Source organism: Medicago sativa, chromosome 5, assembly GCF_051527215.1.
Source record: "Medicago sativa cultivar Bolivia chromosome 5, Bolivia_mono, whole genome shotgun sequence".
NCBI lineage: Eukaryota > Viridiplantae > Streptophyta > Magnoliopsida > Fabales > Fabaceae > Medicago > Medicago sativa.
The window spans coordinates 52,530,090-52,542,673 of NC_140753.1; the positions used below are offsets into that span (position 1 = coordinate 52,530,090).

At 32.4% G+C, this 12,584-nt stretch overlaps 1 protein-coding gene across 1 annotated transcript; it reads right to left on the bottom strand.

The window, feature by feature from the left end:
- Positions 1-501: 501 nt before the first annotated feature.
- On the bottom strand, positions 502-8,937 carry LOC146922918 (CBL-interacting serine/threonine-protein kinase 8-like). Its single transcript, XM_085715700.1, has 14 exons — positions 8,668-8,937; positions 6,423-6,485; positions 5,924-5,995; positions 5,703-5,810; positions 5,546-5,620; positions 5,382-5,435; positions 5,145-5,270; positions 4,816-4,905; positions 2,607-2,729; positions 2,002-2,121; positions 1,738-1,854; positions 1,326-1,382; positions 1,155-1,229; positions 502-1,056 (listed from the first exon to the last, which is right to left on the bottom strand). Exons 1-14 carry the CDS (start codon positions 8,824-8,826, stop codon positions 955-957), a joined length of 1,341 nt encoding a protein of 446 aa, XP_085571826.1. The 5' UTR covers positions 8,827-8,937; the 3' UTR covers positions 502-954.
- Between the last annotated feature and the right edge of the window lie 3,647 nt (positions 8,938-12,584).

A 12,584-nucleotide genomic window follows, 5' to 3' on the forward strand; every position in this document is an offset into this window, starting at 1 on the left:
TGAACATGGTGAGAGAGAGAACTGTGAGAAAGAGAGAAAAGAGTACACGGTGAGAGAGAAGAGAAAGAGGGAGAGAGATGAGAGAGAAAGAGAGCACATATCTAAATTTAATAATAGTAGTTTCAAGGTTGGTACTAGTGTGTAATTCACTTGCTTCAGAACTTATGACCTGTTCCAAACCTACACTTGTAGGTCATTTAAGTGGTCTAAGTTGGACCCAAAGTATAACTAGTCCAAATTAAAAGGACCCCTCTAGCCCTGAATTGTTATAGGAAGTTAACTTTTGAATTTTGATTGTAGATTCACAAAAAAAATACCATGTATTAACTTAGGTGATACAAATCGTTTACATACGATAAATTATGTACAAATGGATTGCACATCAAAAGTAATACAAATTCAAGTGTAAACTATGATTGGAAGTTCAGTGGCAATTTATTTTAAAGTAAATTGTATTTATTTAATTTTTTTCATTTTATACTAATTTTAGTGATGCAGCACTGAAAACAAAACACATCAACTAACATTAACATAACTCATGTAATTCAATGTACAACAGTGTTAACTGATAACATGAAACCTATCATTACATACTCAATCAACACTTACACACCTCTGATCGTAAGAACTGGATACATTGACGTAAAGAAATTTACAAACACCAAACTTGCTATTTTTGTCATTACAGTTTACACCTGATTCCTTTTTCTCTTTCAAATTTGAATCTGCTCTTCCCTCTATATAAAAAAAGTCCCGGATTGGTTATAGATACGAAAGAGGTGAGTTTGCCAACCTGGCTTTAACCTTTATATGCAAGGGTTAGGTGTATTTTGTAACAATTCCACATCATATATATCTACCACAACTATATTTTTTTCTCTTTCTATTTCTCACAACTAGATTTTTTTCGCCTTTTCTTTTCAATCAGAACAGAAGATACTACGGCCAACGGAACTAATGTCTTTTGCTTCTAGTCTTGGAGGTCTTCAATTTGCTTGTTTCATGAGGGGATTTCCAGATGATATCCTCAAGATTGCTAGAAAAGTTCTTGTAAAACTGCAACATAGAAGAGTTCATTTTTTGTTAGAAATCCAATTAATAATTGGAGGAAAGGTTAGGTAACACCAACCATAAAAGCAACCTTAAAAACTGACCTTGAGATATTCACTAGCATCTCCAGCTGCTTTCTGAATGTCCACCATGAAAAATGTGGGAGCAACTTCAAATACCTTTTCAAACAAAGCGAATAAAGAGATCAGGAAATGAAATTATTATTCAAAATGTTCAGTGACTGTTTAAAGTCTATAAGAGAAATATCAACTTACTTCCAGTATAACTGAGAAATGAGATGTCTTTTTTGCTGAAATACCCTCTATTCTCATCTGAAATATAGACAAAAGATCACTTCAGATTACTAAAACTATGTAATTAAGACAATATTAATCCTAAGAAGAACTAACAGCAGATGCTATGTATTTAGGTTGATTTTTTAGAGTATATAACTTATAAGTGAATAGATGGTCCCTCAAAACAATAAAAAAGTGAATAGATGGCATAAAATAAAGAAATGCTATGTATTTAGGTTGATTTTTTAGAGTATATAACTTATAAGTGAATAGATGGTCCCTCAAAAAAATAAAAAAGTGAATAGATGGTATAAAATAAACAAAGATAGAATGTTGTGAGAGCAGGAAAGTGATAAAGCAATGTAGCACGCATATATTACAGGCTACCAACCTTATAGTTACGAATATGCGTCTTAAATCCCATTGATTGTGCCACAACTTCCATACTTGATAAAACTACTTTCGCTGGCCTTTGAGTGATGAAGCGTGTTTGGTACTTCATAGTGTCCTTAAGATAACGACAAAATATGGGTGTGCAATTATACATTTTGTTGTAAACAAGCCATATTATATGGGAACTTTTTTACTATTTCCACAATAGATTATTGAGTCATAAAATAGCAAACAAAAAACGATGTAACTATGTAATAAATACCTGTCCACGATCAAAGATTGTTGCAAGATTTAAGCCTTGAGATAACATTATCATGTCGAATGCATTAAGAATCAGAGGACCCGTGTCCGCAATCTCACACTGTGGATTATCCCCCTCATCCTTCAGCGACAAAATAGCCAACATGTCAACATAACTGATTATTTTCATATAAATGCACAAGAAACAGAAAACCTTATCCTGAACTGGAGGGGCATAAAAAAGTTAACTGTGGCGATAGCTTTTGAATTCATCAGTCACTTTCAATTAAGATTTTCTTCATCATCATTCATCTTTTAAGCATCGAGTACACTAGATATTTGAATGCCACTAACTGTATTACTTTTAACACATAGTACAACTTAAATATCTTTCACTGATATTGTTATTTTGTACCCTTGAACTACTCCAATTTTTTTAAAGTAGGTAGAAGAACAGGGCATTCACAATGTGTCAAATCCATCCTCAAATGATCGGAACTTATAGGGTACATTTGGAAAATTTGAGGTGAATTCGCATAAATGCAGATATATATATATATATATATATATATATATATATATATATATATATATATGTTACACCTAATGCAGAATTAATAAACAGACCTCAGCACTGTCAAATGCAGCATTTATCTCATCCAGATTTACATCTTCATACTCAAGGAGATGGACAGGAACATAGCTTTTTTGAAACCACTCATCATTTCGAATCTGCTCAATGGTTATACGCTGAATTCAACATGCACGCAAACAAACATGGATGAGAATGAGAAAGACACTTGTCAAATATTGCAATGAAGTATACGTTATATCCGATGAACTGTATATATTAAAAACATTATAGTAATCATGTAAGCTAAAACAATCTCCACAACAGAAAATGGAATAAATCCTTGAACGGCAAGGATGAATAGTTCACCTTCAACAGTATTGTTCAACAGTATTAGAGGAACTAATTCTATAGAAAATGATGAACAAGTATTTGGTGAAACATAACTGATGAAATAAACAACTTTTAGGTTTCACCCAATGGGATTAATGTATTCAGAACCGTAACAATAAATTAGCTCTCTTCTTAGAATTTGAACCAAGTCTAACTCAACCCAAAAGTAAGTTCTATAGATGAGGATGCCCAAGTATTGTAATGATTACTTCGGCTATATCCCTAGTCAATGTAAGATCTCACCCGAGAGGCACCTCGTGCCCAAGCATGTAGATATCAAGCGCGTGAAGTTTGCAATACCAAACAACTATGTGTGGCATAATATAAGATCTACGAAAGATTCAAGGCGGTCTCTTATCTTATTTTTTAGTTTCAGTTTAGTCGTCTAACTTTCAAAAGTTTCAATTGGGTTCCTTATCATTATTTTTGGTTTCAATGTAGTCCCTTTTGCATATATTGTGTTACCGACATTGGTATTACTTTGATAATATAAGGGACCATTTCGGAAAAAAGTCACCACATTAGTATAAATTTTACGAAATAAGGGATCATTTTGAAACAAACAATACAAGATAAGATACTCATTTGAAACTTTTAAAAGTTAACGGACTAAACTAAAATAAAGAGTTAGATAAAGGACCAAATTGAAACTTGGATCAGGCTTATTTTGAGCTTATGCAAGACAGCTTATGCAAATAAATGAGTTTTTTTTTTTTTTTTTTTTTTTTTGAATTATTTATAAGCTTGTCAATGTAGTTTATGAAAAAACAGGTTATGAAGATACAATTTTCGTTAACTAAAACTTATAAATTAACATAAAAGCTTATTTATTTGCATAAGCTATTTTTTATAAGCTAAAAAATAAGCCAATACAAACAGGCTCTGATGCTTTCTTATTTGGTCATTTACTAGAGCTGAGGGGAGCTAAATCAGTTCCGACTCAAATTTGGCTTCCCTTCAATATTTGAAGATTTGGAAAGGGGGGGATGGGTTTATTAATTTTTAGATGCATTGAGTAAAATAATCTTTCATCAAATGTCACATTATATATTATAAGGGTGTGAAAACACAGTTAGTATTTTCCCTCCATTGAGCCCTACCCCTTCCCTTTTGAACCAAACAAAATAGTTACTTCCCATCTCCTCATCCGAACCAAACAAACCATAATCATAATCCTTCGTATTTTGTGTGTGTGTAGAGAGAGACACACATACACACACAATGCTTGGTCTTTTGTATATACTAATATATTAAAACCATAATCATTATAAAATCTGTTTCTTTCTCTTTTTTATGTCTTCATCTAAAACCCTATAATTTCAACAATGATCATGGCTTGATACTGTAATACAAAACATTATTCACCAACCCCTATTTATACTGATACTAAACTCCTAATCCTGATCAAATATGAAAACTAATCATGATAACTAGTAGTAGATTCCCGATCCAATAGATACTCTAAAGATAAGATCAAGATAATATAAGATATTTTTAACATAATATGAGACAACAAACATCAACCAGGTAAATAAATTTATACGCATGTGTATGATTTGATATCCAAATGACCCATGCTACAACAGAAAAGCCAACAATATTGTTAGGTCTGATCAATCAATTTTTTCACTACAGTTTTGTTTTTTTAATAAAAAAGAGTCATATAATTGATAACCAAGATTGACAACTACATATCATTACACTTTTGACTTTCTAGATGCTTTGTGATGCAACATGAATAATGTCAGGAACCCAACTAATTTTCTTCTAAGCTCAGACATCATTAATTAAAAATTGATTGAGTGTAATGCCATGTCTCAAACCTCTTTAGACATTGATACAAAAATCATGTTCTGCGAAAAAAATTCTTACATGTTCAGGGTTTGGGTCCAAAATCCTCTGTATCAAAGATTTCGCTCCCACAGGAAACCAAGCAGGGCATGAAAAGTCGGCTCTGTCAATCTGAAAGTAAGAAAAATTTAGCATCATTAATATAAATCTGAATTTTCTCTTGAACAAATCATCTTAATAACAAACCATTGGACTATGTAGAAAACGTCAGAATAATGCAGTCAGCACCTCTTAAATAATGCAAGTGACATCATTCTGTCATTATTTTATGCAATTGCAAAACAAATATTCAACACCAGCAATCCCATCTACTATACAGAAAAATGCATATTTGATGTCTAAATCCATGCCTTACTGTATAACGTGGTTAGATCAAGCTCATCAAAGGGAAGATATCCAGCCATCAGAACATAAAGGATAACTCCACAAGACCAAACATCTGCTGGAGCACCATTATAACCTTTGTGACTGAGTACCTAAGATCACAAAGATAAATGTCAAATGCAGAAGCCCGAATACTAGCATAGTGAGTAGCTGAAGTTGACATAAAATCATATTAAGAGAGAAGTAAGACACACAAGTATTACCTCGGGAGCTACATAATTAGGAGTCCCACAAGTTGTCCGCAGCATACTAACCCCCTACGAAAATTTTCACAAATTTAAGCATTTGTCTTGTAATTAAAACCTATATATTATTTGATCTACTCGGATTCAGGTCAAGTTTAAAAATTATGTGCTAACAATCTCACTTGTTCTGGCAATGCACTCAAACCGAAGTCTGAAATCTTCATATTTCCCAGTGAATCAAGTAAAAGGTTTTCAGGCTACAAAAGGGGGAAAAGAAAACTGTTAAAAGAAACCATGATATGGATGAATAAAGAATTTCAGATTTGGATCAATGCAAACCTTTAAATCTCTATGATAAACTCCCTTGCTGTGGCAATAATCTACACCATCAATAAGCTGTTGGAAGTATCTCCTAGCTTCAGCTTCACTAAGACGCCCATGGTGTACCTGAACCATTATTATCTTTATTATATATTCAACACCAGGAAAAGAACTGATAAAACTCATGACAGAAGTTTAATGAAAAAACATTTATCCATCTTGAGACTTGAGCTACTCACAATTTTATCAAACAATTCACCACCTGTGATGAACTCCAATATGATATATATCTTAGTACGGCTCGCCAGAACCTGAAGAAAACCATATTTTAAAACAGAATGAAGCACTTGCAAACAGTGACAACAAACACGATAGAAACAATTATCAATATTGAGTCATTGGAGGAGTTCGTCTATAAAACATACACTCTGAAGGAATAATAACATACACATATGGGAGAAAAGGAAGATTCCAAACCAAGTCAAATTCTAAAATGATTTCTCCAATATTGCTCTGCTCTCCACGCAGTCAAGGAACATGAAAATTTTATAATTTTGGTTTTACTTTACTATACCTGAAAAGACTTCTGAAACTTAGTAATTAACCTTATTTCACGCTACAATCATATATTCATCATGACTTGGAAAAAAAAGTGATTGATTTCAGAACAGAAGCCAAACAGCCCTGTTTACGAAGGTACAAACAAACAAGATCTACAGACAATAAAATTTCATATACCTCATGCAGGCGAACAACATATGGATGTCTGACTAGCTTCATAATAGAAATCTCCCTCTTGATCTGCATTAAATTAAAAAAAATAAAAATAAATGAATGTATATCAATCACTGAAAATAGAAACTATAACAATCACCAATATAGTAAGCATCAAACCTCTGGTATCTTAAAAAGGAAGAAACGCAAACCAAAAGTAACGTCTTAAACTCCACTCATTCACTCACTAGGATGCTAATCCAATCAAAACATTTACCATCACACAGAATTAAGGAGACAACATCCACAACTGATCTTAATAGTATTACTAGGCACACCGAAACTCCATATATAACCACATTCAACAGTCAAATTAACTTATTATCGGTAGTAACTAGAAAATGAAGTAGTAGCAACACTCAATATGTGTTAGAAACTTCGCCTTTGTTGCGGTCCACCCCTACCCCTAGCCGCCTAATGAAGGCTTCAATACTTTCATTGTGTTGGGCATGAGAGGGTTGGTTTAGTTTCACATTGCCTAGAGATATGGCCTAAATAGTTCTGGCAATCCTCATCTTACAAGTCAGACCAACCCAAATTTTAAGATATTTGAGTAAGCGTTTGGAAAACATGATTTTGAATCAACTTCATTTGACCAAAGTTGAGTTTAAATTGAAAAATATTATGGGTGAATGTTTTTACTCTAAAAGCAAATTTAGCCTAAAAGTTCCACTCACCCACTCCCTCACTGGGATGCTAATCCAGTCAAACTGTCAAAGCATTTACCATCACTCAGAATTAAAGAGACCAACAACTCATCTTAATAGTATTAATAACCACACTGAAACTCTCTCTAACCACATGCAACAGTCAAATTAACTTATTATGAGTAGTACTGGAAAATTAAGCAGTGGAAACACTCTCTATGTGTTGGGAATTCCGCCTTAATTGTGGTACGCCCCTAGCCTCCTAATTGCAGCATTTGGGTGTTGGGTGTGAGAGGGTGGGTTTAGTTTCACATTGCCTAGTGTTGAGTATGGCTCATAGTTACTGATAAGTGGGTAGGGTGTTAAATAAAAGTTGTAAACTGTAAATCCTAATCTTCCATTGATAACACAAAGGAACTGCAGCTGCTCTGCAGTCTGAGACGTAGGCAAAATTGGTCAAACTTTGTTACCAAACATCGTGTGTTCATCATTGTTTACGTTTATTGTTTCTTTACTTTTTTGAATCAGTTTACTGTACTAACACCAAGAGATATGTCAAAAATAGTACTTATAAAGATTGGGTAATCCAACCCAAATTAAGACAATCAACCCAAATTTTGAGATATTTGAGGCATTTGATAAACATGATTCTGAATAAAATTCATTTAACCATAATTCAGTTTAATTTGAAATAATTTACGAGTGAATGTTTTTACTCTAAAAACAAATTTAGCCAAAAACTTGGAAGTAAATCTTCCAATCCAACAAAAAAGCTACATTTTACTATCACTCTAGGTTTGAAGCCAAACACACAATGAACTTAATGCATATCTCATTTGATAATATGTTCAGCGAAATTACTGTGGCACAGTTATTTTATTAAAGCTCCAAAGTGTACCTTTTCTTAAATCGTGATCCTGTCAAACTCACTATCAATCCAAACACACACACTTTTACTTACAAAAATCGTTTTTGTTTTCTTTATTCAAAAGAGTCTAGTATCAAAACTCACACACAATAAATGCTTAGAAGTAGAGAACTGCAAATTTTAACCCACACTCCGGTATATAAAATTAAAATATCACTGTAGACTGCAGCTGCTACCAAGGGTCTGTTTGGCAAGTCACATATTTAAGCTTATAGCTTACGTCTTGTAAGCTCATTTGACTAAAAAAGACCCAATTGGTAACCATCACTTTCTGACAAACTTATAGCTTATTTTTACGAGCTTATAGCGTTTTTTTGTAAGCTAATTCAAATAGCTTATAGCTTATCATTTTTTTATGTCAACTTTATCCTTGTAGTCTTAATTGCAAAAAATTAAATATTAATTAAATTATCTTATTTATATCAGTTCAATCAACTAACTTATCCTCTATCAGCTTATCAGTTGTTTGCCATTTTTTACCAAACTAAACTCAACTGAGTTGTACTTACGGAACTACTAAAATCAAACTATGTTTTGCTTAGGTTATATCTATCATCTACATCACCAACATATATAGCAACTTTAAATTAAAAATAAATAAATAAATGATATGGATCATGGAAAGAAAAAGTACCTGATCGGCCATTTTATGCTTGATGATGGTGTTACGATCAAGAATCTTCATAGCAACACTTTCACCAGTTTCAGTATTCTGAGCGAATTTAACCTTCGCAAATGTTCCTTCACCAATTGTTCTTCCAATTTCATACTTACCTACTTTTCTTAACACCATGTTCCTTTCTTCTTCTAATCAACAACTATGATTCAAAATCACTTTCACTCTATAAGCTTTGTAAAACAAGCTTATCGCTTTTCCAGCGTTTATTGAATTGAACAAGTGATTAAGTTAATAATTGGATTATTGTCTTTGAAGTAGAGGAGTGAGAAAGGAAAGTGGTTTGGCAGGTGAGAAAATAATTTAAATTTAAATTTAAAATGAAAAAGTTAAATGTGAAATGAAACCTTTTTGTTTTGAAAATTGAAAGTTGAAAAATTGGAATTTCAAATTTTATTGTTGGTGGTGGTTTTTAATATTTTGAACTTTGGATTTGTAGCACCGGAAAAGACGGCTTTTAATTGTAATCTAAAAGTAAAGTTTATTAATATCATGACAAGTTTATTAATTCAAAATATTTTAAGAAAGAGTTAGGAGAGTTTGGATTAATATCAAATCATGACTTTTTTCAAGGTAGCACTTGGGTGACATTGTGGTTGGTGACATTGTGACATTGACCAACCACAATGTTACAAGTGTCCTTATTCTTTCTCTTTCACAATATTTTTTTGTTTCCTGGTACATATGTGACATTGTGGTTGGTCAATGTCATCAATGTCACCAACTACAATGTCACCCAAGTATTATCCTTTTTTTTTTTAGAAGGAACTTAGATTTGCTTTTACAAGTCACCTATTTGAAAGACACTATATAAAAAATTGGATATTTGGTGTTCAATTAGGAATACCATAGTTTTCAGACTCGGCTCGGACCGGCCGGTCGGACCGGTCGGACCGTGAACCGGTGGGTAAGCCGGTTTGAGCCAACATTTGGATCGGCCATGCAGTTAACTCGGTCAAACCCGGTCAAAACCGGTAAAAACCGGTGACTCGGCCGAGTCATGGGTCAGACCGGTTTTTTGCTTTTTTTTTTTTTTTGCTTTTTTTTTTTTGCTTAACTGAAAGTCTGAAACGACGTCGTTTTGCTCAATCAATCTTGACTCCATGGAATTAAATGTTATTGATGATAATACTTGTGTTGGAATTATACTTTCTTTGGATCTTTTTGGATTTTTACAACTGGGGCAATCTCTTATTTGAATTTATGTTGGAATTGGAATCATACTTTTTGGGATCTATTTGGATTTTTACTACCAAGATGTATTTTGAGTTATGACTATGTTTTGAATTTGAGCAATTAGCCTATGAAATTATTATTGTTGGATAGTTTTTATCTTATTTTACATGGGTCATTATTTTAGTTTTTAAAGTGACCGAGTCACCGATTCAATCCGAGTTAATCCGGTTAAATAACTATATAAATTTAATCTAAGGACCGAGTTATCTAACCGAGTCATCCGAGTGGTTCCGATTCAGTCATGCGGTTCGACCAACGACCCAGTGGTTCGACCATTGACCCAGTGACCCAGTACCCTCGCCGAGTCGATGACCGAGCCGAGTCTGAAAACTATGAGGAATACTATCATGGCAGATCCAAATGATTTAAGCTTATTTGGAATGTCTAATAGTGCTCACTTCAAAGTTAAAAACCTAAAAATTGAGTTATTAAGAAAAAAGGAAAAGGATTTTAGTCAAAAAGAAAGGAAAAAAAATTATTATAGTGTGAAACTAGTAGTAGATTTTTGGGTCTTGTTTTTGTCAAAAAGAAACCATTAGTTTTACACCATAATAATCCTTTTTTCTTTTTGACTAAAATCTTTTTTTCTCAAAAACAGACTAATAGTAGGTACTTGATCTTTTAAGCTATATTTGGATATGTTTTTAAGCAAACAAAATTGAATGAAATGAAGTAAATTGGAGAGGAATTGAAAGGAATAAAGATAGTTTACATTTTATTGTTTAGGCAATTTCATAGTGAAATATAACATAGTTATAATTTCATTTTTTAGAAAGTAGACGGGATAAAATGAGTTATAATTTTTTATACTGTTTTATCTTTATTTAAAATATTAGAATTATTGCCACAATTATATAAAACTAATTATAATGGCGATAATTTGATAGTAAGAGGTTGAAATCAATCTATACATCTCAAATTGTGGAAGAGGAAAAATGAGAAAAGATAGAGGAATAAAATGGATATTGTTATATATCAAATGTAACCTTATTTCTCACGCATAAATCAATTGTCTTGGTTAATGCAATAATTTAGTGAAGATGTCATTAGTGCTAGTCACCATAGATGTTGTATTGTTTATTGGCCGGTCTGTTGTATCTCATTCCATTATCTGTCTTGATCTTACATGAGATCTAAAAAGTATGCATCAGAGTTATGTTCAACTGTTTGGGCTAGAGAGATGATTCAAACAAGTCAACACTTGAGAATGAATGGATGATTTTTCTAGATATGGACTTTCTTCTTGCATATAAATATATGTGGTATATATAGGCACTTTGAAACATTTTTCCTTTACATGGTGTATCAAGAGAAAGTAATCGACTCATGTGTCTTGGATATGTGAAAAGAAATTATTTTGTGCATGTAGAGTTGTCCTTGTTTTTAATTTGTATTTAGTGTTATCATTGCTTGTGTGCAACAATCATCAACTTTATTAACTATAAAAATGACATTGTCAATTGGATGCATCAGATTGAGAATTTAGATATTTTCATTGAAAATTTAGGTGAAATGAGCTCAAGATGAAGTGATAGTTGAAGATGATGTGATAGGTTACGACCTTGAGAATGTTGAAAATGAATAAAGTTGCAAATTTTGTGAAAGACTGAAAGTTGAAGATGATATCCTTGAGAGTGTCAAGGATGATACCGCGGACTTCACCAATGATTAGTTAAAATATGTATAACTAGAGAACTAAATATGTTTATATATTTGATATTTTGATATAGTTATTGATGATTCATTGGCCACTTATTGTATTTTTCTTGTTTTATGATCTCAAAATGCGTTCGGAAACACACTCCAGATTCTAAAACCCAAATGAAGGTAATTTTGAAATTGAATAGGACGCTTGATAGTCTAGGGGAAGAATTTCACTATTTCTTTGTATCATACAAGGAGAAAGCGTAACATGTTGGATGTTGGCCTTATTATTTAGTTCACATGTGTGTGTTTTTAATCATTAAACGGTGTGGATAGAAATTTTCCACTCTTGGTCCTTGTGTATTTATGAATTGGGCCCTGATGCGAATTGATATTTTTTCAACATATGAAGTCTTTATTAAATAATCTATTAAAGTTTAATTATTATACACTGACAGTGTAAAAATATCTTACGCATGCATCAAACGCTATGTTGAGATGTTAATTAATGAAGGAAAGTTCATGTATTTTAATAATTGAAACCAATTTCATATTAAAAGTTATTTTTGGAGTTTAATTGATATACACGATCAATGCAAAAAAGTTTTACATATGCTTTCAATGATGTATGGTTGGTCACATAATTTAATGAGCTAAAAAAACATGATTGGCCATACCTCATTAGTTGATATGGCAACACATCATTTGATACATATGTAAAATATTTGTACGGTAACAATGTATATAAATTAAACTTTCCTACCTTTCTTCAACCTTCCTTTAGGATATTCTATTTTCATGAAGATTGTGGGAAAAAAAATATTATTTTAAACTCTAGACGTTTATTTTAATTTTTAGAGAGGAGGAAGACTTATTAGTATGATAGTATCAGCACTGGGTTTCTCTTCAACTCCATTTCTAGCACCACTTACAAGTTGCACATGGTTTCTGCATGTCCGTTTGCAAAATGATTACCGGTTTCCATATACATATTT